The sequence below is a fragment of the Narcine bancroftii genome, chromosome 10 (assembly GCF_036971445.1).
Source record: "Narcine bancroftii isolate sNarBan1 chromosome 10, sNarBan1.hap1, whole genome shotgun sequence".
In the NCBI taxonomy this organism is placed as follows: domain Eukaryota; kingdom Metazoa; phylum Chordata; class Chondrichthyes; order Torpediniformes; family Narcinidae; genus Narcine; species Narcine bancroftii.
Window position 1 is genome coordinate 67,218,833 of NC_091478.1, and position 24,750 is coordinate 67,243,582.

A 24,750-nucleotide genomic window follows, 5' to 3' on the forward strand; every position below is an offset into this window, starting at 1 on the left:
AGGGAACTCTAACAGGGGGTTTATCATATCGGAGTTGGGGCCAATAACACCATTCTCTACAACGTAGCCAAGGATAACCAGGTGTTTAGTCCTGAACATGCACATAGATTTATAAGTGAGATTCAGGGCTTTCACTGCGTGGAGAAAACTCTGAAGGTTGGCATCATTATCCTCAAAGGTATGGCCATAGATGGTGATGTTATCAAGGTAGGGGAAGGTAGTCTTCAACCTGTACTCGTCCACCATTCTGTCTGTCTCTGGAAGATAGAAACCCCATCAGTAATACTGAAAAGGACCCTCCAGAATTGATAGACAATTGTTTGCCTCAAATGTCATATAGAGACGGACCTTGGAACAGATTGGCAGCTGGTGATAAGCAGCTTTCAGGTCAATGGTCGAATTGACCCGATACTACACAACATCATTCACCATGTCCAAGATTTGAGGAAGGGGGTACGTTCTTTAGCTGTAGTGAAGATCAGTTTCTGGGCCAATGAACTAAGGATTTAGTGACTAGCTCTTTATCCACCAAGAAGCACCTGATGCTTACTTCCATGTCAGACAATAGTCATGTAGTAAATACTACTAGATGGTGGAAGTTAGCCTGACAAATCATTTTGTTAGATTTCATCTTTTAGCAAAGACACCAATCAGAGCTGTTCTCCTCTCAGTCAAATAATTGAATGCTAAAAGTGAGGAATTCTAGGCACTAGAATTCCATTCAGTAAGTTTCCTACCCCTCGCACATGGTGAGGGATTCCCTGCAGTAACACTAAAGTCAATGCTACCCTGCAAATGCATTGCCAACAACATTTCCAGAGGCCCCAATTATTCCCACATTGCATGTGGACACCAGGCTCAATCTAGGAGTCTACACCAAGATCCAGAGCAACAAGTTGGCAGTGGATAAAAATCAATGATGTCCCTTAAAAATTAAACATCCCCAGAGTCAGTGGGATCCAAGACATAGATGGGCCAGTGCACGCAGAAGGGACAGCACAGTTGGCATAGCAGTTAGCACAGTGCTTTTACAGCGCCAGCAATTGGGCCTGAGGTTCAAATCCTGTGCTGTCCACAAGGAGTTTGCATGTTCTCCCCATGTCTGTGTGGACTTTCCCCAGGGGCTCTAGTTTCTGCCCACTGCTTGAAACATTCCAGGGTGTAGGTTAATTTGGCCAACACGGACTTGTGGGCTGAAATGGACTATTACTGTGCTTCTGGTCTAAATTTATTAATTTTAAATTTAAACATTTCTTTCCCAACTGCAGGAGGCAATTCTAAATGTACACCATCAATATCACATCTTCAATTATTGATGTGTCAAAACTGGGAAATGTTACCAACTTAACTCAAATCCCAACAGAAGTGAAAAAAAATGCAATTAAGGACCCAAATACCAACAGAATACGCTTTCTCCAATACATTGATGCCTTTATTTGGTTGGTTCTTACATTTTGCTAGCCAAACAAGATTGACTTCTTCAGTACTTTAGCTGCAGTGATTGCAAGCAGAAGGAATACCACTGAAGATATCAGCATTACACCAGGAATGGTAGCAAACACATGATCTGCAAAAGATTGAAAGGAATTAAGCTGCAGTTGCAATGAGCTTGAACAGTTGGCACATGGAAATTCATCCACTTCCCAGAAAGCCATTTGCTTTCAAATCGCAGGTTAGTCAAATTGAGCCTATTAGCACTCCAAATTTCAGTTTCCTTAGTAAAGTCATTGTAAATAAACCTACAGATGAAGCAACCAAACATCCAATAGGAAGAAAAATATCAGTTCCTAAATACACGGTCATTATTAAATGCAACCAACTTCAATGAAGGCCTTATTGGACAACAGTCATGGGCCTTTCTGTTGAAAATCACTAGCAATTTAAATAGAAAAGTGGACAAGCGATAATGTTGTTGAATAGCGGTTGGCCCATTATGCTCCAAGCTTCTTCTAGGCTTTAGTTAAATCTCAAAATCTAAAGCTTAGATTTGGCATGTTAGAACCATAGAAAACAGCACAGAACACAGGCCATTTGACTATTCTAGTCTGTGCTGACCATTATTCCGCTAGTCCCATTGACCTGCTCCCAAGCCATAACTCTCCAGACCTCTCATCCATGTATCTATTAAATTTATCCTTAAGATTGAGCCTGCATTCACTACGTCGGATGGCAGCTCATTCCACACTCCCACTGCTGAGTGAAGAACTTTCCCCTAATGCTCCCCTTTCAGCTTAAAATTATGGAACTCTCTTATCTCCCTCGATCCAAGTAGAAAAGGCCTACTCACATCCACTGTCTATACCTCTCAATCTTATAAACCACTATCAAATCTCCCCTCATTCTTCTTAGCTCCAAGGAAGACCTGGCAACATCCTAAGGAAATCTTCTCTGCACTCTCAACCTTATTGATATCCTTCCTATAGTTAGATAGCCAGAACTGCTCAATACTCCAAATTTGGCCTCACCAATATCTTAAAACTTCAACATAACATCCCAACTCCTGTACTCAATATTTTGATTTATAAAGGCCAAGATCCCAAAACCTCATTTTTTTGAAGAATTTATTTAAGAAACTCTTCTTTACAACCCTGTCCACGTGCAACACCACCTTCAGAGAACAATGTATCTGTATTCCCAAATCTTTGCTCCTCTGCACTCAGTGCCCTACCATTTACTGGTCATGTCCTACCTTGGCTTGCCCTTCCAAAACGCAACACCTCACATTTGTCTGCATTAAACTCCATCTGCTGGCCCATTCTCCCAATTGGCCCAGATCCCTCTGGAAGCTTTTGAAAATCCTGCTCACTGTCCACAATGCTCATCTTTGTGTCATCTGCAAACTTGCTGATCCAATTTACCACATCATCCAGATCATTAATTATAGACGACAAACTACATGGTCCAAACACAGATCCCCGAGGAAAGCCACTAATCAGAGGCCTCCAATGTTCAGATAAAAAAATTGGAATAAACTTACTAGGTTTTGGAACTTCAGGCACATGCATCTTAGGGTAGATCCATCGAATTGGTCCATAGGTCAGTAACCCTTCATAATTTGTGTTGATTTCCCTTTTGGTTTTCGGAGATGATTTGCCAAGACACTCCTAAAGAATTTTACATTGGGAAGCAAAATGTAAAGATTTTAAATATTTGAATAGGAAGGTTAAAGAGCAAGTGCCCGAATTCTATACTGTTGTTAGAGCTAAACTTACAAGCATACAAGGCTCTGGATTCCCAGGAATGCAAATTTCAGTTCTGCAATGCAAGAACACTACAGGATGCTTGGTAAATCGAAACATTTGTACACTGAAGTTGGCAGACGTTTCATTTCCAATTTGATTGTGAATTTTCACAGTCTCGTCAGTAGGACATCTAACAAGCAAATTGCATTTGTACATGAAAAAGCTGATTTTAAAAATTGCAGCAAGTGCCCAAGTTAAATTGAAGTCATAACACATTCTGCACAAAATTACCGATGAACAGATTTATCTACTTAGTGCAACACTTTTACAGTGCCAGCTGTCAGGACTGGACTTAGGAGCCCTGGACCATCTGCAAGGAGTTTGTACATTCTCCCAGAGTCTGTGGGAATTTTCTCCAGGGGCTCCGGTTTCCTCCCACCATTCAATACGTGCCAGGGATGTGGGTAGATGGGGTGTAAATTTGGCAGCACCAACTCATGGGCCGAAGAAAGTACACATTTTTAAATTTAGAATTAAAAAAAGATGATCACCACATTCTAGACTTTTCAAATTCAATTTTATTTGACCATCTTCTACACAAGAGTGTAGAAGATGGTGGGGGGGGGGGGGGAAGAGCATCAATAGAGGTGGGGGAAACCAGAATTAGAGGACAAGGGTGGAAGGTGAAATGTTTAAGGGGGAGCTTCATTCAGAGTGTAAAGGGTGTGTGGAATGAGCTGTCACCAGAGATGATGGATGAGTGTTTGATTGGAAGGGGGGATGGTCTGGATGCAGGTCAATGGGAAGAGGCAGAATTAGAAAATAGCCATATTGGGGTTTGAGCCACTTTACAGGAATGTTAAATTGATTCATGGAGTGTAAACAATCCACTAGCTTTTTTTTTTAAAAAAAATACCTCTCCAGGCCACAAATCTGTGCTGCATATTACACCCAATTAAGCAATGACCCCCCTTTTTTTTTTGAAAGGGAGGAGGAAACATGAATACCAGAGGAAAACCCATGCAAACACGGGGAGAGTGCACAAACAGCGCTGTATTCGAAATCTGGTCACTGTAACAGTGTTGCGCTGTGTCACTCATCAGATGAAAGACTTAGAAATTTTTAATCAATGTTAGTGAGGTACAGGGTTAATGGTGGTAAAGAGGCAGAAATAAATCTTACCCCTTCTTTAAGAGGTAATACTGAGGCAAGTCATCTGGGTTTTTTGTCGGTGTAGCCCAACAATCGTTTATAGTCAAGACAAAAAAGTTCTTCACACCGGGTTCAATCTTCAAACTGATGTATAATCTCTCCAACCAAGACACAACTGGCAACTCCACATAAGCAGTCTGGTAATTAAGAGTTTTATAGAGAGCCATTGACACAACGACAACTCCTTCCTGCACATGTAGCACTGCAATTCTGAAGCAAACAGATTATTTTGGCCTCAGATTTTGGAAAAACTCAAATCACAAGCACATTCATCATTCAACTACAAACCTGTGCAAGACGTGTTGAATGAAAAGGTCATTTGAGAATGTAACAATACACGTTGGGAAATCAAAACAGGCAAATAACTCTTTTACTTTGGCTTATGGAAACTATTTCCCCAATTTTGAATATCACACTTATTTCAAATTAAGGCAAGGTAAAGTTTCCATTATTGACACATAATACTATTACATTTAGAATGCAACATACTTGAAATTCTTTTATCTACCTCAAGGAAGATAGTTGCCACTTTGTCCAGCACCCTGCCCAGAAATGAGGCCCTAGTGAGGATCGAACTAGTGGCCCCTGGTTTACAAGGCCAGTGCTCCAACCGCTGAGCTGTCAAAAATGTGTGCAAGTATTGTAGGACTGAAGTTAGTTTTTTTTAAAAAGCATATGCAATGTTATTTAACTGTAATGGACAGGCACCATCCACCACCAGGTGGCGCTACTGCGCTCCCGATCGGAGAACACAACCTGCCAATCAAGGTCAAAGATTCACCCCAAGTCATAAAAGTGACCCTTGCGATTGACCCACCTAAATCACCAGGTGCTGCAGTCCAGGTAGCCAGCCCAGACCTTCACCCAAATTGGCCCAGGCGAATCACCTCGTCTGACCCCTGCATTTGGCTTCGAACCATTGGCCACAGCAGTCAACGGGACCTGGTCTGCCCTGAGTGATTGCCGCCCCCCCATACTGCCTGCAGAACTATAAAGGACCATGTGCCCCTTTGTTCTGTCTCTTTGGACTCCTCGTGGCACACAAGTAGCACCTTTCACACTGGGTTGGGGTGAGTCTTGAGGTCAGGTAGCAAGAGCCATGTCCATACTGGTCAAGGGGTGGGGGGGCATGTAGTATTACCTTGATCCTGACTGTTGAATGTGCATGTTCATGCAATTTTCCCCAGACTCTGTCAGTTCCTCCCTTGTTATCAGAAGTGTACATTTGCCCCCTTGCGTATCGTGTATGTGCAGAGGTTTGCCTAACATACTGACCCGGTTGTCCTGTTTGCATCCCTGAAATAAACGTGTGCTTTGTACCTCAACTTTGGTCTGGTTCTTAACCTGTGGGACCCACAAGAACCCAAACAACATTAACCAAAGCTCGACTATTTTTAATTTTATTTAGAGATACAGCACAATAACAGGCCTTCTGATCCAAAAGTCCATAACCACCCATGTGATCAATTAACCTAATCCCCAAGTCTTGGGATGAGAGACAGAAGCACTGAGGAAACTTGCAGACACTGAGAATGTACAAACTCCTTAGACAGCAGATTTAACCCAAGGTCACTTGTGCTGCGGTAATTGCTGTGTAAACATACCACCCTGTTTTAAGAGAATATTTTAAGAGAATATTTTCTACACTGAAGTAGACCCAAACTCCTTTCTAAAAGGAATCAGCACAAGACCTACAAAGATGGTTTTCCTTTTGTTCAAACTGTTGGCATATTCTTTAGATCAGGAGATTGTACAGAGAGATCATCCTTGTGTTGTCAGTGACTCTCTGGCATTTGTACTCCAGTTAGATTTCTTTTTGAGTTTTGTCAACCAGTTTACCCATCTCAGCTGCACCATTTCATCGGATGCAAGGATCGACAACGAGATAGACAACAGACTCGCCAAGGCAAATAGCGCCTTTGGAAGACTACACAAAAGAGTCTAGAAAAACAACCAACTGAAAAACCTCACAAAGATTAGCGTATACAGAGCCGTTGTCATACCCACACTCCTGTTCAGCTCCGAATCATGGGTCCTCTACCGGCATCACCTACGGCTCCTAGAACGCTTCCACCAGCGTTGTCTCCGCTCCATCCTCAACATTCATTGGAGCGACTTCATCTCCAACATCGAAGTACTCGAGATGGCAGAGGCCGACAGCATCGAATCCACGCTGCTGAAGATCCAACTGCGCTGGGTAGGTCACGTCTCCAGAATGGAGGACCATCGCCTTCCCAAGATTGTGTTATATGGCGAGCTCTCCACTGGCCACCGTGACAGAGGTGCAGCAAAGAAGAGGTACAAGGACTGCCTAAAGAAATCTCTTGGTGCCTGCCCCATTGACCACCACCAGTGGGCTGATATCGCCTCAAACCGTGCATCTTGGCGACTCACAGTTCGGCGGGCAGCAACCTCCTTTGAAGAAGACCGCAGAGCCCACCTCACTGACAAAAGACAAAGAAGGAAAAACCCAACACCCAGCCAATCAATTTTCCCTTGCAACCGCTGCAACCTTGTCTGGCTATCCCGCATCGGACTTGTCAGCCACAAACGAGCCTGCAGCTGACGTGGACATTACCCCTCCGTAAATCTTCGTCCGCGAAGCCAAGCCAAAGAAGAGATTTATTTTTAATTAACACTACTAAGTGCAAAAATTCAATCTGTCCTGGGAAAAACTGAACTTACGCAGTCTTTGGCTGTATTGGAAATGCAAGTTGGACTATCCTTTCACGCTGGTACGCACAAGTGAAGTCAATTGACTCTGAAGGAAGCCGGGTGATGATGCCCGTTGTATGTTGAGTCTCCACTCCATTCATATACAAAATGTGTGTAGCATTACTCTAAAATGAAAGTCATTAGAAGTAGATCAGTATGTGAGAATAGGTTGGTTGTCTGGACTTATGAAGCTACTTCTAAGTGAGCTGTTTATTAATGTGCACAAAAGGCTCACTTTCCTCGAAAGCTTCTGCAAGCCACATGGGTGTACAATACGGAATTCCTGCATCATTGAACTGATCCAATCCTGTCAACATTTCAGTAGGCATAAATCAGCTTGAAGTGCAGGCAACTTGTGTAGAAAGAGAATTCACCCTGCAGGCAACCACCTATTGACATCGTTGGTTACATTATGGCAAGAATTGTCACTCGATTTAATATTCTGAGGCACCGTCCCTTCCCAAACCAATTTCCTAGAAAGGCTCCAAGGCCAAAGGCCATTGCAAGAATATCTGGCTACTGTACCCAAAAACACTTTTTGCCTGCTCATTTCTGCAGCTGATTGGCAGCCCACAAGGCAAATTTGAAAATGCACTTGCAACCATATGTGGAACAAAATGAAATCTTACCAGAACAACGGTACCACAATGTGAATAATTACTATGGTGAATAGTGATGGTGTAGTATTCTTCTCCATTTATAACTTCGCTTGCAGCTTTGCACCCATCCTCACCCAATTGTACAGAGTCCATGCTCACATTTTTCCAGTCAAAGTAATCCTTGATAATTAATACTTTGATATAGGTGTGCTCACACTCGACCTCCATTTTTATATCTGCAGGGAAGAAAAATCTAATTTAATGACCTTCCCTCCTAGGCTCTCAATTTTATTTAGGATTGCAGCAGCAATGCAAAGTTTGATTCATCGATAAAGCACAGGCCAACATTTGGCCGTCCCTAAATACCCCTCCCCAATTTAGAAGGGCCATTAAGCAATCCAAGTTAACTGACTGGCAAAGAGATACTTTCTTACAATTAAATGGGCCATTTTATAATTCGCACTGCAGGTGCAAACAAACCAGCTCGAACTACAAAGGCTGTTCTACAGGCTTTAATTAGCTTAAAGTGCGCACAAGCTTCAGTATCCCTTCTGGCTCCATGGGCTCTACTGTCTACACAAGGGCCGGCATGAGCCTTTATGTGGGGCGAGTGATTGGCGGGGAGTAGGTGGAGCCAGCCATGACAGTCCAGTGGTTGCATCACCACACACTGACAATGGATTTACTTTAAATTCAGATTCTCAACTTCTAGGAGAGTTTTAAAAACTTTTTTGGATAAATATTCTAGGCTTTTGAACATAGCTCTATAATTTAATCATCATGTTACTATTTTATTACAAGCACAAAACAAATTACTTAAGGGTTAAAAATGTTGGGGTTCTACCAATGAGGGATGAGGGATCCTTTAAGAATGCTCTTTGGGCTTGTCAGCACCAAGCCATCAGCCTTCTCTTCCCTCACATCCCAGACCAAAGGCAGCAGCGTGTCAAAATGGAAGGCATCTTAAAGGCAGCCCTAAGGAAATTGGAAAGAGCCACAAAACTACCATTGGGCAAAAATATCATGGAAGGATAATCCATTTTAAATGCTTAGGGGTTGCATTCAGAACAAAAGATTTTTTTTTTAAATCAAGGAAATCCTGGAAATGTAGACAACCAAGATATTGTTTCAAAGACACCTGTGCTAAATGAGAAAATCACTATTAAGAAACCATTACAGAATGGAAAACAATGGATTTGAGGACCATTTAGAGACAATGCAAAGCAGTATTTTCATTTTGAGTTTAATTATACATTTGGATGATCCAAATTCAAACACAGTATAAAGGTGCCAGGTGGTTAATAGTTTACAGGGTGCACTTTGAAGCCAAACTACTACATATAGTTTACCTTCACAAGTCTCTCCTCTGAGCCCATGGAGACAATTGCATTGATCAATCCCATCGACAACGACACAGGTCCCCTCATTCTTACAAGGATTGGGAAGACAGTCTATTGGAAACAATTAGTACAAAAAAATTAGGATACCAACAGCCACAATTCACTTATACTGTAGTTGGGTCTAATGAAGTACTATTAAAATAACAGTCAAATTGTTCTGACAAAAGGCTTCCGATCCCAAGTAACTCTTCCACAAATGCTGCCTGACCTGTGCAGCCTCTATTTCAGATTTTGAGCATTGAAATTTTAATTTACGCTCCAAATATTTTGCCAAACAGTAGCCATTTATTTTTGTCCAACTCCATTATCAAGCAATGAAGTAGCAATACCCACTTGAGGTTTGTTTGGTATCAAGCAAATGCAGGCTGCATTAGACTTGGAAAAATTCCTCCACAATAGATACCATCATGTACAAAATACACTGCAGTTATTCATCCATTATTCCAACATTCAAAACCCAGGACATCCACTGCTAACCGGCACAAACAACCCACAGGAACCGCACCGCCACCACAGGTACATCAAGTCACATCACCCTGGCTTGAAAGTGCATCATTAGTTATTCAATGTCTTTGACAGCCAAAGCTCTATCTGCCCAGCAGCCCTGTCAGGGAGGGCACTTTCACAAGACTGCTAGTGTCTTTCCCCTCTCCCAAACCTACAAGTGCACCATTAAATGCACATTTGCTGGACGCATCATGCAATGAGAATTGTTCAGAACAATCCCCAATGCCACATTTTCCACTTCACTAAATGAATTCAACACAAATCTTCCAAGCTTTCATTTCTAAAACATATTAGCTTTAGTTTAAAGTATTGCATACACAATATAAAAGATGCCTCTTCAATGTCAGTGACTCTGACTATCTTCACCTTCTTCTCCTCAAGACAGCCAACATACTGAAGGATCCATCACACCCCAGACACTTCTGCCCTAGTTAGGGAGAAGGCACAAAAGTGCACTCCAACAGGCTGAAAGACAGTTTTTCTCGCTGTAGCCAGACACCTGAAAACGAGTTGTCAATGCACTGTCCTGATTTAGGACCAATAGGCTTGTCATTACAATCCTTTACTACAAGTTATGCTCTTTGAACAACGTACGTCACAGAAAACCTGTTAATCCGCTCACATAAGATTTAGTCCACGCTGAGGTGCGGTGGAAAGTGTACTGACCAACCGCATCACAGTCTGGCATGGGGACGCCCCTGAGCACAAAGCCCTCCAAAGGTTAGTGGATAGAGCCCAGGACATCACAGGGAAAAACCCTCCCCACCATCAAGAACATTGCTATCAGAGAGCAGCAGCAATCATCGCCAAGGCTCCACGCGGTTCTCACTGCTGTCACAAGATTCACACCACCAGTTTCAGGAACGGCTGCTACCCCTCCACCATCAGACTCAACAAGCCCAGAGACTCATTTAAGGGCTCTTACTAGTGCACTTTGTTGATTATATTCTCTCTGTATTGCAGTTCACACTCATTATCTGTTTACATAATCACAAATGGTAGTTCTGCCTCCCCACAGGGGAATAAAAAAATCTCAGGCGATGTCATGCATGTGCTCCAACAATAAATCGGATTTTTTTTGGTAAATAAACTTCACCACTTTCTCACAAGTGAAAGAAATTTTGTCCAAAATAAATCCATTTCACCCCTGCATTGAGTGGTCGTCCTCGGGTAGCTTACTTTAAATGAACATACCCAATTTAATGTTTTTTTTAAAACATCACTGGTCTAATGGTTTTACAATTGTATAAAAGTGGCCTTATTTCAAGTGGGTATGGCCGGAGTGGGACAAAAATGAAGTGGCTAGAGTTTGGCGAAAATATTTGGAGAGCGAATCAACATTTTTTTAAAATGCACAATTGCTACATATTCTTGTTCCGTTTCAGAGAGTAATTGGAAGAGAAGAGTAGTTGGTCAACTTGCTGCAATACAAGTTGAGAACGGGCAAGCCTTAAACCAGAGGGTTTTGGGGGAGTGAGAAAACAGAAGTACCAACACTTCACAGAATATCGCAACGACAGGCAAATCGGGTCTCGTTTATTCCACCACTTACCAGCGCAGGACACGGGCACGAACCCCCCGCACCACAACAGCACCGATAACTGGAACAGCACCTGTAAGGACACACGAGACATTGTGAGTGGTTCCAGCGCCCCGTTCTGCCGAGCCACCCATCCACCGTCACTCCTCCCAAACGACCCCCCACTCACCGTCACTCCTCCCAAACGACCCCCCACTCACCGTCACTCCTCCCAAACGACCCCGCACTCACCGTCACTCCTCCCAAACGACCCCGCACTCACCGTCACTCCTCCCAAACGACCCCGCACTCACCGTCACTCCTCCCAAACGACCCCGCACTCACCGTCACTCCTCCCAAACGACCCCGCACTCACCGTCACTCCTCCCAAACGACCCCGCACTCACCGTCACTCCTCCCAAACGACCCCACACTCACCGTCACTCCTCCCAAACGACCCCGCACTCACCGTCACTCCTCCCAAACGACCCCGCACTCACCACCTCTCCTCCCAAACGACCCCGCACTCACCACCTCTCCTCCCAAACGACCCCGCACTCACCACCTCTCCTCCCAAACGACCCCGCACTCACCGTCACTCCTCCCAAACGACCCCGCACTCACCACCTCTCCTCCCAAACGACCCCGCACTCACCACCTCTCCTCCCAAACGACCCCGCACTCACCATCACTCCTCCCAAACGACCCCGCACTCCCAGCCAATGGGCTTTTAAACTCTTGTGGCCAGGTCGCAAACGAGTGTTCATTCCAGCTGCGGCGCCCTTCCCTTCAAGTTTTAATGAGAACCGGTGACTTGGGGCAAAGTGAAAGTTGGGTGAAGTCGGTCGAGGTGAACGTTTGAAAGAGCATGAATGAAATTCTTGCTGGGTCGTGATTCCTTATCGATTCTGGCATGAAGTCATGGCGCGTTTGAGATGCACCAGCCGTTTGTCACGGGGCCAGCGAGAACCACTGGGTCTGCCATTCGGAGATTGTTTTTGTGTGTGTGATTGAACCCTTTTCACACCCAATAAGTAAACGACCTCCGTGTTTTCCCCTCTCGTGTAAAATTCCGAATGTAATATTTATCCCAAACTTTTAAAAAACAAACTTGTTCTGGAAAGACTGCATGGGAGGGCGTGGAGGGAATAAATTACCAGGTGTACTGGATATGTACTGGTATGTCCGCTTTAGCTTTGTCTACGCGGTAATTCCGAGAAGAACCCACAATCAGCAGAGATAATGACCACATATTGTGTCTTGGTGGCGATGGTTTGTGCATAAATAGTGGACAATATACACTACTGAACTCGCGCTCTCTCTCTCTCTCTCTCTGTCTGAAGAACATAGTTGGAGTTTTAATAAGAGTTGAATGCAGTTTTAATAAGAGTTCAACATCTCACCCGGGATAGGTCACTGTCTGTTCTCGTTCAAAACGCCCTCGCTCCTGACTGGGTTTTGACCTGATTGGTGAGACCACTGTGGGATCTCCCATCTGTGCAGGAGGTGTTCGGCAGGTCGCTCTCAGTCATGTACTCCTTCCACCAATTATGCCAGGTTCCTGTGAGTTCTTGGTTCTCAATTCCAACCCGGCCCCTACTGGGTGGAGGTAATGATTCCCATGAATTAAGTGTTGAAGATGCACTTTTTCAAGGAGGCAGTGAGAACATTCCTAAACCTAGTGGGGGATTAACCATTAGGCCGAGTAGGCTGAAGCCCAGGGGTCCTGAAGGAAAGGAGGCCCGTCAGACAACAAGAGATACAACCATAGAAATGTTACTTCAATTCTATCAAAGGGAATTAAGCCACAATGTTAAAATTATTTTAAAAATGCAACAACTTCAATGCTCCTGTTGATTGGCTTTCACCTATTCACTGAAATCAAAAAAACAGGCCCGCTCAGAGTAGTGACAGTGGGTCAATGTGGGATCAATGGCCTTCCCATATCCCCCTGCAGCTGGACCCACTCTGCCTGTGCCAGGGAAACGCGCATGCCTGTTGTCGCCTGCCTTCTCTCCATAACTATGTACCCAATTGTTGTTCTAACATTAATTCCAACTATTGTAAGCATAATGCAGGGAATTTTATTTTCTATTCAAATATAGTTGCACAGGGTGGGACGTGGGAGTACTGGAAAACTAATATTAATAAAATTGTTTGATCTGATTTGGCCTTCATGTATCATGCTTCTTGAAATAAATATAAGATAAAAATCCACTCTTTATACACGAGCCAAGGACTCGAACATGTCCTGGCTCCTCTCTGCACATTCAAATGAAAGTGCCATGCAAATGTTTTCTCTGAAATGGGCAGTGGATTATCGATGTGGTGTTTGCTCCCTGTTGATCTCCTCAGAAGTTAAATTAACTTCATTAACTTCATGGCTGAAAAACAAAGCAATCCTTGACAGTCGCAAAGCACCCACTGATCGAATTCGAATGTCGGGACCAAAAACATCTAAACTGGTAGTATTCATAAAATTAGTCTATATCCAGTGGACTTTTAATAAAACATGTCATTTTCACCTAATTATTTGTGCATTTTAATTTGAAGTTCATAAATGAAGTAAGAATGGGTCGGAGAGGGCCAAGTTTTTTGCTTTCATAATTGTTGAGTGAACATTTAATCTAACCATAGGTGATAACCTCCATGGAGATCTGCATTATTGTATTGAAATAAAAACACCTTTTGTTCAAGATGTAATTGCCAATTCTGACAAAAAAAAAATTCTTGTCATCATATGAAGGTAGCAAAATCACCTGCTAAAATTAACGTTGAGCTGGATTATCAGATTGAACAGAGGCTGCACGTTATACAAGCCCAAGGTAAATGTCTCGATTCCAATCAGCGTGTGAACAGAAGTCGCTGCTTACCAGCGTGATCGGTTACTTCTTGGCCCCGTGATACAGGTTATAATATTGTGGAGCTACAAAGAAAAATGAAATAATATCACAAAACAAGCACGTAATGTTTCTAAATTTTAATCTGGTTTTGCAAAACGCTTTGTGGTTGAATAATGATGAAGTAATTTGAACTTCAAACATCACTTTCATTGATGGAGACATTAAACTTGAGACAGGAATCGAAAACATAATGTGTAGTTGCTTCGGTGACACTAGTGCTGTGGGTGGGTGGGCATGGCCCACGAATGCCTCACTAAAGCTCAGCCGAGGGGCCTGGGTGGTAATTAATCCGTCACTGCCTGAACCATTTCTTCTCTTTTCCAAGTAATCTTTTGATGTGATGTTGTTTGGAGGAAAATGCTTATTTCAGGATCTGGCAATGAGCATATGGACAATGTGTTTGGTCATTGGATGCCACAATCCAGTTTGAGGGTTTATGTTACCTCAAAAGGTCACTAACATTGGTTTGTATATCCTGCCAATGGTTTTTGGTGCCTAGGTGGTCTGATCTCAGAAACTAAGCAGGCTCAGGAGGTCAGTCCATGGAAGGGAGACCACCTGAGAACACCAGGCGCTGTGAGTTTCTATGAGGGGCGCTGGACAAAGTAGCCACTTTCAATTGGCCAGAATACCTGACTGTAAAGCCGCCTATTTGGGTGGCCCCCTGAAAGTGGAGAACCTGGCCCCGAGGAGCACTTAACTAACCCTCCTTGGGAAGGTATATTCTCCGGCTTGGAACATCCCCCGTTGCACCTGAACACAGCATCATGAATGCAGCCCAAGACACAATCCTTCTAAGATATTTAATATAAGATTGAAATCCTATTAAATATTGTTTCTCTTGCCATCAGGTAGGTAACAATTTAACCACAGCCCCTTACGTTTAGTTAGTGACTTTAACATTGCAAAGCATTTATTCGTTTTTTATTTAAAAAAAACTACTTTGGGGCATTAGAACTCAGTAAAAAAAATAGTACATTGCTTCCAAAACTCAGATTCTTGACAGCTGAAGGCAGGGCTGCCAAACAATTAAATACTGACATAAATAAGTGGTCAAAATTAAAGGTCTGAAAATTGTTATTCCCAGGATAAACTGGGAAACAGACTGAGATTACCAGAAGGAATCAGCTTTGAATATGTGATTACAGACACAATGATAATTAAAAGATTTATAACGAACATGTACATTAAGCTCCAAGATAAGGAAAATGATGAAATAAGCTATAAACCCAAACAAAAGTGGGAAAAGGATTAATCATAAATCATTAATCATAAAGATAAAAAATGAAACATGGGAAAAGTTATGTTCTGGAACTATAAAGAATATAATAAACACAAGGTTACGCATGATACAGTATAATTGGTTACACAGGTTATATATCATGCCCCAAAAGTTTTTTTAAAAAATGGGATCCACCATTATCAGACAGATGTTTTCGCTGTAAGAAGAAATGGGAACAACAGTACATGCAATTTGGGCATGTGAGAAAGTGGAAAAGTTTTGGGAAGATCTAAACCAGGTATTAAATAAAATCACAAAAAGCAACATACCAAAAAATCCAGAGATCTTTCTTCTAAGTAATATAAGAAGTAAGAAATTAGACCTCAAATTGGATAAAGTGCAAAATAGATTTATTATGATAGCCTTAGCTGTAACAAAAAAATGTCAACTTGGAAAATGGAAGAGACCCTGAGAATACAGCAATGATACATGGAAATGAATAAATGTATTCCATTGGAAAAAATAACATATAATTAAAAAAAATAAAGTTACATTATTTGAACAAATTTGGGAACTGTACATGGAACATAACAGAGTGGGCTTGCCTCGGACCTCCACCCCTAAATTGATAAGAAGACAAAACGACTTGATCCAGTGTGATGACATTTTTCTTGTTTATTTTTCATTGTGTGATGACATTGTTTCATGGTTTAATTGTATTGTATATGTTGAATATTTATTGGTTTTGGAGGGGGGTGGGAAGGGGGGAGGGAAGGTAGGGGGGGAAAAAAGGGAGAAAATGCCAGTGTATATTTAATGAGAAACCTTTGTATATATTTTGGTTGATATGGTTCACAGTGTGAAAAATAAAAAAAATTATTTAAAAAAATTAAAAGTCTGAAGATATCTCAAAAGAGATGCAGGACTTGGAGAGGGGAAGGGAATGCTGCAGTGACTACGGCCGCAGTCCACAGGAGCTGGCGTTCACTCGTATGTGGCTCTCCTTCAGCCGGCATGTACAGGTGACAGAAAGGCATCTTCTCCGCAGCCACCTGAATGTCCCAGCTGCACTCCACCAGCCGTGTCTGCCAGCGCATTATCTGCGTTCGAGCACCTGAAAGCAGCTAGTGACAACTCTATCTGCCTTACGGTAGACAAAATTAGAGAATTTCATGTCTGCAGTATTACATGACAATAATTGAACCTTTACCCTTATATTGCCTTCCCCATCTGATGAAGCCAAGACCAGATTTAGAAAAAGCTGGAAAAATTATTCAAGAGATTCTGGGGAGATGTTTTCAGGGGTTTAGGTAGGAAGGTTCTTGTTCAAAAAAAATCTTTAATTCATTCTCAAAAATGCACAGAAGGGTGATGCCTGTCAGATCATAAGGTTTGCACTAAGTTTGAGCTCTTGCTCTTGTTCTGAAGTGACTCCCAAGATACCAGAAATAGTTCACGTGTTCCATTTTCAATAGAGTGTCCCAATTCCAAACTTTGACTGACCATTTCTCTCCATGTCTGCTCGCTGGCCTGCTGAGTCCCTCCAGTCCCCTCAATTCCAGTATCTGCAGCTTTTGTGATTCTCTAGTAACTTGATGTGTAAGAAGACATTGATATGCAGCAGGAACTGGTTGGTAGAGGACCATTCTTTTGGATAATGTGTACTATAAGATTCAATCACTGGACCCATTCACAGAAACATATGACAACTTGGTTCTCAGCCTTTAAACATGCACATATCAGCTCAAAGCCTGAGATTGTCATCAGAATGCACAAATACAACCCGATGAAATAGCGTTCTCCAGTCCTTGGAGCATAACACACAGACAAACAACTGGACATATGCAGGACAAGTATTTCATCTATACAAATAAATAAATAAATAGATAGATAGATCGATCTTGTGTCATGAATATGAGAGTCATGATGGTTAGTGTGAGCAGCTCCTTTGTTCCTTTGGTAATGGGCAGCTTAGAGGTGCTGGCCCCAATTCTCCTCTATCTCTTTTCTGACAGCAGCCGTATGATGAAGCTGTGTTCAGGGTGGTTGTGGAATAGGAACTCCTTTCCTCTATAGGTTTGCTGTCTCTTCAGCAGGAAGCTTATTGATGGTGAGGTGCGTTATTTCAGTGAGGAAGATTGAGAAGTGTGTTGGTGCCACAACTTTGCTTCAGTTAATTTTGTGATGAGGTCCAGAGTCAAGCAGCAAAGAAACAGGCTCTTCAGCCCATCACAGCCACACTGGACCATTGAGTCCATACTAACTAACCAAGCAACCATATACACTACTCCTTCATGATCCCATTTCATTTGTTCCATGTTTTCATCAATTCCTATCCAGATTTTATCATCCATCCACATAACATGGGGAATTTACAGTGGCTAATTAACCTGCCACCCAATATGTCCATGCTGACAGCATTTGAGGATTGAGCTCTTTTGATTTGGGGTGTTTTGGCAGTGGAGAACTAATGGGCAATGCATGCTAATATTCCATAAACAGGAGATATCTACAAATGCTTTCAAGATGGGCAAATAGCAGGCGGTAAAAGCACGCTGCAATACTCATACATCATTGTTTTTGAGAGGAGTTTTGAAGGTGTTGTCTGAAATGGGTATTCTAATTGTATACACTGCAGAGTGAATGTTGGAGGTGTTGGATGAGACATCAGTCAGGTTCTTTGTTAATGGTGCAGATGTTTGAGTTATGTTAAATCACACCCATCCAGGCAAGTATAGTCCTTGTTACAGTTGATTTGCTCTCTCCAGAGCTGTGTGTACTTGCAAGATATTGAATTTTCCCCCCCAGCAAATATATCCATATTCAGAGGAATATGTATAAGTCGGGTGATCAGTTTCCTAACGACTTGTGTCTTGGTTTCCCATTGTGGGCTGTTTTAATTAGTGGTCCTTGTTTACACAGCTGCACCTTGTGATTCCAGAATGATTGCTGTCTGCAGGTACTTTTGGAGTAGACATCTTTTCCTTTCAGGTCTTTAAAAGCTTTGAAGCTGTGGTTCTCAATCCTTTTTTTCCACTCACATACCACCTTGAGTAATCACTTACTAACCAGAGAGCACCTATGGCAGAGGTGCTTTGTGGTCAGTGATTACTTAAGGAGGCATGTGAGTGGAAAGGAAAAGGTTGAGAAACCACTGCTTTAGAATATTATGGGTAATCCCTCTCTTTAGCTGGGGGTGCAGTGGGTACACAAGAGAGAACCAACTTGACACATTTTATTTTGCCACCTGCAGGACTTCCCTGCCCATCGCCCTTCAGAGTAATGAGGACCACGTGCAGTCCATTGCATTCATGATGCTGCTTGGTATCAAACTTTGGAGTCAATAAGTAAGCCACATCTAATCAATATCTTGCAAGTACACACAGGTACGTTGAAGCTCAATGCTTGAGTTCATTGAAAACATGATCAGTTTTGGGATTTTGACAAGAGGTTAAGGAAGGAGCATTGTGCTGAAGTAGATTAACCACGATCATATTGAATAGTAAAGTGGCCTCAGGAGTTGAATGGCCTCCTTCGGCTCTTGTTTCATGTTTTTAAGCCTACCTGATGAAATGTTTTTGAAATCCAGGAAGCCATGTTGCTTTCAGATTAGCCCCCTCTTGTTAGGATATAGTCAGTTGTTAGTAGTTTTTTTATTACATTGGGATGAAGGAGTACAGGGAACATGGAAAACCTTGCTGGGTACACAATTAATGATGGCAATGGCAAACAATTACGCATTAGGGTTAATGAGTGGAGGACAAGGAAAATGGCATTTCAAAGAAGAGTTAATGCAAGAGAAAGTTGCAGGGATTGGGGGGGGGGGGGAAAGAGATGCACAGAACTCATGCATTTGCTTCCCTTGGACCTGATTGACCAGTTGGCCTCCTCCTTTGTAGTTATACTAATAAATACATCTCCACCTGTGCTTCATTTTGGAATTCCTTCTATAAACTTTTGGTTCAAAGAAAATGGACACAAGCAGCAATTCTGTGCTGCAGCAAGCAATGATACAGAAGTTCTCCTGGAGATGAGAACATTCTCTAAAGGCCGCGTGCATTTAGGGGTGAAAATATACAGGAATGGACAGGAAGTACACGCACACAATTATAACAAGCATAAAGTTCAACAGCAAAACTGTTGAACAAATAATCTAGATTTATCTATTATTGTCACATGAACTGATACAGTGAAAAGGTTTCTTCTCCCTGTTTAAAAGCAAGCAGTTGCCACACTCTAGTCCTATCCAGTACAAAATAAAGTCCCTTCAGAGACGTCGAGTGGTCGAGGATCCATCACCACCTCCGCTGTTCCTGTATCCATCATGATAGCCACTCTTCCCACATGCTGTCCTGCACGGGGTAAACACCACAGTTCAAGCCCCTGTATCCAGTGATCCATCACACTTCCTTCACTCTTGGTCCTGAATCCCGGATGCCATCAGTACCTGTGGCCTGGAGCAAGGCCTTTCTATGGGAAGAAATAGAAGGTAAAAGAACTGCGGAATGGGGAATAGTGGGGCTCACAAACAGATAAAATCAAGATACTGTCAATGATGTAAACAATATGTGTTGGAAAGACTCAGCAGGTCAGGCAGCATCCGTAGAGAGAACAATGTCATTTCAGCTTTGTGTACGCTCATCGGAATTCCAGGCCTGCTGAGCATTTCCAATACATTCTGTCTTGGTTTCAGATTTTTTTTAAATGACCTAGTTCAAATCTAGTCAGTGATGTTAATGGATAAACGTCAGGGTATTCAGGGGGCAGGATAGACTGTATAAGACAGAATGCAGAGAAGTCAAAATTGAGAATGGGCAGGGATTTATGGAGAAAGCCACAGAAAACAGGCACGTCTCCAGTAGCAAGTGAACCTGCCTTGCAGCTGATTTGTAACTTAGTGAATTATTGTCTTTCCCTGAAGAAGCGTTTCACACCACCAGTGGAGGTGATGCACAACCGTTGTGTGGTAAGATGCAAAAAAATCTGTTAATTTCAATAGGCTATCTACAGATTTGCACCTAATCACTAAGAGGGAATAGTCCTCTTTGCAGCGGAACAGGAAACAGCATCAGAATCCAAGCCAAAAAAAAATCACACAGATTCAAAAGAGATAGTCAATTGCCCCAACCTTTTGAAGATGTACTGAGTTCAAAGGTAAGAGCCTCCATAAGGGAGAATGAAAATAAAATCAAAGAATGAAAATTCTTAACAACAGAAAATAATTCAAAGCAAGTTGATCAGATTTTGGAAAGAAATGATTTGATGAAAACTTAAAACCATCTTTTCAGCTTTACACAACCACCTAGAACAGGGGTGTCCAAACTATGGCCCCCTGGCTAACTGCGGCCTGTTGCCCATTGCTCAGGGTGAATTATAAAAATAAAACGGAATATGACATGTTAGAGCATAGTCCCTGACAATAAATTTCACTGCATGTAAATGACACTTCTTAATTTCAACACTAGATGTCACTGCCATTTTGAACATCTGACCGCATTGATGGAAAACGTTTACTTCAATTTTTAAAAAGTTTATCTCAGTTGATTAAGCATGGTAGAACCGAAAAGATGGAAAATAGCAAGAGAATGCTGAAAATTTCAGACAATGAATACTTTTTCACAAAAGTCAAGGGTTTGATTTGCAAAAAATCTGTTAATTTTAATAGACTATCTACAGATTTACACCTAATCACTAAGGTGGACTCTTGGGCCACGAACTATATTCACTGAGAGTTGTGTAGGAATTATGGAGAATGTCTTGTCTCTTTCGCGATCTTTCCTCCTGTTCTTATTTTGCACCCAACTTTTTATTTTGCACTGTTTTTTGAATGAGACTTTTATGGTATTCATTTATATTAAAGAGCAGCAGATACGGAAATGCCTGTTGAAGTATGTATGCACATCAATAAACAAACTACTGTAGTGTCAACATTTAAACAGTTCTGTTGGGTCATAGTTATTTTGAGAGAAAATGAATTTTCAATGGCGCAGGGGTTTTCTGGTCTAAAAACACTGCTTTTCTTGCAGGGTAACTGGCTGAAAACAGATTGTTTGGCCCTTGTCCCCTTATAATTTTCCATCAGCCACCCCTGACCTAGAAGGCAGCACTGGCATTGAACATAGTACAGGTTTGGTGTGTAACCAAAATGCCAAGGTATGCAAAAATAATGAAGAAAATGATGTGTAGTTAATTTCCACCATTGACATTCCCAGATTATCTGAAACAGTTTTTTAATGGGTGAAGTATAATACTATTGAAATGCAAGTTCACACAACAACTTGTGCACAGTGCAATTCATTCTGTAAAGAAAAAAAAAGCACAAGTGGGCAGATAATCAGATTTGATAGTATTAGCTAGGGACTGAATTTTAACTTCCCAACTCTACTTTGTGTCAAAGAATGTCCACCGGGGCAACAGACACAATTTTGCTGCCCAACTGTAAGACCAACCTCCTGCAGTGCAGCCCTGCTTTAAAACTCCACAGCAATTTTGCCTTTGATGTGAATTTGAACCTTGAAGACTGACAGATAGGTGAGAGTACCACCCACTGGGCCCATTTGAACAATGAACTGGAGAATACTTAGAAATTTCCATTCACACACCATACAGTCCATATAAGAGAATTACATTTAGCACAAATATAATTGATGTTAAGTTAAAATTTGTGAGTGTTCAGGAAAGTATTCTGCTGTTGTACCCATCGAATTTAGCTTACAGTGAGTAATAGATTGGATCACTACTGGAGTCATCTGTGCTGACTGGTCAGTCACATAAAACTCCTCCTGAATAATGACAGCTCCCTTAACATTTCAGTTTATGACTTAATAAAAAAATTTCTTTAATTAATATAAACAATAAATCTACATTTACTAATGCTGTTGAAAGAGCAATTTGCAAACTGCCTAATTACCTAAAACAATGCAAATAAGAATGTTTTGCACCAAAAAGTTACAGTTCACCCACAAGGTAAATTTCTCACAAGGTTCCAGGAAAATCACTCACATGTTGCGAGTTCCAAATCATCACATTCTAAATGCACAGTCGGCAAGATCGGATCCGGCAAACACCCAAAACCTGCCTGCCTGTCAGGGCAGCAGCATCTCCACAGATGGAGGGATTGCCCGGAACTCCCTCCCGAAAAGCATGCAGCAGAACTCCCAGTGCGCCAGAGGCCATGGGCCAAAACCCACCACAGGGAACGTCTGCCTCTCTTTGCCTGCCAGCCTGATTCTAGGGTGGCGCAAACTGTAACTGATGATTGCAATAGGAATTGACTCTATGCTGCAAAGATGAACTAAGGTTCAATTAACAAGCATGATGTTCATTTGCTTCAAATGAAAAACATGATTTTATTCCTGCACACCTTGCACTAATAATGCTGTTACTCATGAATGTTGAAGTCATTCAAGAAGGGAAGCATTCAACTGGTGCGAACATTTGTCCTCAGACGATAAATAATGTCACAGTGCTATTTGGGCATTTGGGGGGCGGGGTGCGGCTGCTCAGCAGTCAAGTACTAAGGTCGGTAGTGGTTTGAGGGACACGTGCTTTTTGGCACTGAAAGGGTTCTTGCAATTCATCATCAGTGACTGAACTCTTCCTGCACAATCTGCCTTTGAATAGCCCTTGCTGCAACCAGGGATGAATCCTCTATCTGGTCATCCTCTTCGAGTGCCGGGGTCTGCAGTTCCCTTTCCTCTGGCAGCAGTGGTTCCTCGTCGACAATGTTGAACAGGTGGCCTTCCTGTAGTGCAAAGTTGTGCAACACGCAACACGCTATGACGATTCTAGCCACCCTCTGGGGCGTGTACTGTAGAGCACCACTGGACCGGTCCAGGCACCGGAACCTGCTCTTTAACAGTCTGATAGCCCTCTCCACCACAGCCCTGGTCGCCACCTGCGCCTTGTTGTACGCCTCCTCGGCTTGTGTTCTCGGTTGGCTCATTGGAGGCATGAGCCACGTCTGGAGTACATACGCCTGGTCGCCAAGAAGCCACCCCTGCACGTGGTTGTCCTCGTGGAAGAGATCAGGAAGTGTTGAGTGCTGTACAATCACAGCATCGTGACAGCTTCCTGCGTGCTTGGCATTGACATACAGGATTTTCTGGTGGGCATCACAAACAATCTGAACATTCAGGGAGTGAAAGCCCTTTCTGTTCACGAATATGAGGGGCTGCTCTGCAGGTGCCTTCAGTGCCACGTGTGTGCCCCCTATAACGCCCTGCACTTTGGGGAACCCAGCGATGCAGCAGAAGTCCCTGGCCCTTTCCCTCTGCTGCCTAGGGGCGATACCAAAGTTGATGAAGCTCGCGGCTTTGTTGAAGAGCACATCCGTGACCTGCTGAATGGCCGCCCTCACTGCCCCTTGGCTGATGTTGCACATGTTCCCTGTGGCGCCCTGGAAGGACCCAGTGCCAAAAAAGTTCAGGGCGGTGGTCACTTTCATCTCAACAGACAACGCCGTCCTGGCAGTAGAGTGCGGCTGAAGGTCTTCCCGGAGCAGGTCGCACAGGTTTGCAATGGCACCCTTCGATAACCGCACCCTTCGAATGCACAGGTCCTCCGAGAGATCCTCAAAGGACCGGCGCTGCCTGTAGATACGCTGCGGGGGGTAGTACCTGGTGGGATGCTGCCTTTTGCCATGTTGCCTGATTCTCTTGGCCTCCATGCGCTGCTGTTCCTCCTCCTCTTCATCTTCCACAATGATGGTGTAGAATGGTATGGCCATGGGGAATGCCATACTGACTCAAGGGTTGGTCTGACTGGGGTGGTTAGATGATGCAACTGGGGCTGATCCTGCACCACTGCTGGGAATCGAGGTGCAGGTGCCAGTGAGCAAACTCTGCAAGGATGGGCTGGTGCCCTCTCTGTGAAATCCCTCCCCCCCAAACCCAGCAAAGTTTAGGGACGCTTCAAAGCGGCCACTTCCGCTCGGGTCACGTGATCGACGGACCCGGAGGCGAACGTCCCTCCCAGCCCGCGGCGCGCATCGGCGGCGTAAAGAGTCGGAAATTTCCCCAGCCGTGGCGGCCAGCAGCCTCCTCGCCTTATGGCCCGGACCCGGGCGCCGCCGGCCCCCGACCAGCTGCCGGAGGGATCAGTGCGCCCGGCCTCCGCCGCCACTTTCCGCCCTCTCACATCCCCCCCCCCCCGCCCCCCAACCCGTACAAATTTTCGGCGTAACGGCGGAAACCGCTGCGGCGAATGCAGCCCGCCCCCTGTCGGCCGCTCGCTGAACGGTAGTCGCCTCGCCGGAAGCTGCTGCCGCGCGTGCGCGCTCGGTGCCAGCGGCTGCCTTTCCGTAGCTGATCATCCTTTGCAACTTCTTGAAGGGACATTTCCTTATAGACGAGATCAGAGGACGTGGCTGCTCTAATCTCCCTAATTATTACCCTGCTTATTTTCAAAGATAATGATTGGGAGGCGTTTTTCTTTTGCATGTTTAATGTTACAGGGGGACAGGTTGTGAGGTTGCACCGTTACTCTCGTTG

The 24,750-nt window shown here is 43.3% G+C and overlaps 2 protein-coding genes across 3 annotated transcripts; both read right to left on the bottom strand.

Moving 5' to 3' along the window:
• Positions 1–1,413: 1,413 nt before the first annotated feature.
• Positions 1,414–11,977, bottom strand: LOC138743950 (pancreatic secretory granule membrane major glycoprotein GP2-like). Its single transcript, XM_069899510.1, has 9 exons — positions 11,821–11,977; positions 11,168–11,228; positions 9,058–9,159; positions 7,739–7,944; positions 7,080–7,234; positions 4,365–4,604; positions 3,213–3,372; positions 2,978–3,104; positions 1,414–1,567 (listed from the first exon to the last, which is right to left on the bottom strand). Exons 1-9 carry the CDS (start codon positions 11,899–11,901, stop codon positions 1,458–1,460), a joined length of 1,242 nt encoding a protein of 413 aa, XP_069755611.1. The 5' UTR covers positions 11,902–11,977; the 3' UTR covers positions 1,414–1,457.
• Positions 11,978–19,366: 7,389 nt separating this feature from the next.
• LOC138744677 (putative nuclease HARBI1) lies at positions 19,367–24,402 on the bottom strand. Of its 2 annotated transcripts, none has more exons than XR_011345696.1 (2): positions 23,878–23,968; positions 19,367–19,729 (listed from the first exon to the last, which is right to left on the bottom strand). XR_011345696.1 is itself a non-coding variant. In XM_069901213.1 (2 exons), the coding sequence occupies exon 1, from the start codon at positions 23,997–23,999 to the stop codon at positions 22,842–22,844; it is 1,158 nt and encodes a 385-aa protein (XP_069757314.1). In that variant the 5' UTR covers positions 24,000–24,402; the 3' UTR covers positions 19,367–19,729; positions 22,262–22,841. The 2 variants fall into 2 exon arrangements, 1 of the variants encoding a protein (XP_069757314.1); XM_069901213.1 differs by having other exon boundaries at positions 22,262–24,402.
• Between the last annotated feature and the right edge of the window lie 348 nt (positions 24,403–24,750).

What these genes read in the sequence shown, in the direction of transcription:
- LOC138743950 (XM_069899510.1), bottom strand. Translation starts at nt 11,901, where the DNA reads ATGAACACTCGTTTGCGACCTGGCCACAAGAGTTTAAAAGCCCATTGG. An exon ending in ATCCAGAGCCTTGTATGCTT is followed by an intron (nt 3,105 to 3,212) that starts GTAAGTTTAGCT and finishes AAAATTCTTTAG; the next exon opens with GAGTGTCTTGGCAAATCATC. An exon ending in GCCTGAAGTTCCAAAACCTA is followed by an intron (nt 1,568 to 2,977) that starts GTAAGTTTATTC and finishes AATCTTTTGCAG; the next exon opens with ATCATGTGTTTGCTACCATT.
- LOC138744677 (XM_069901213.1), bottom strand. Translation starts at nt 23,999, where the DNA reads ATGGCATTCCCCATGGCCATACCATTCTACACCATCATTGTGGAAGAT.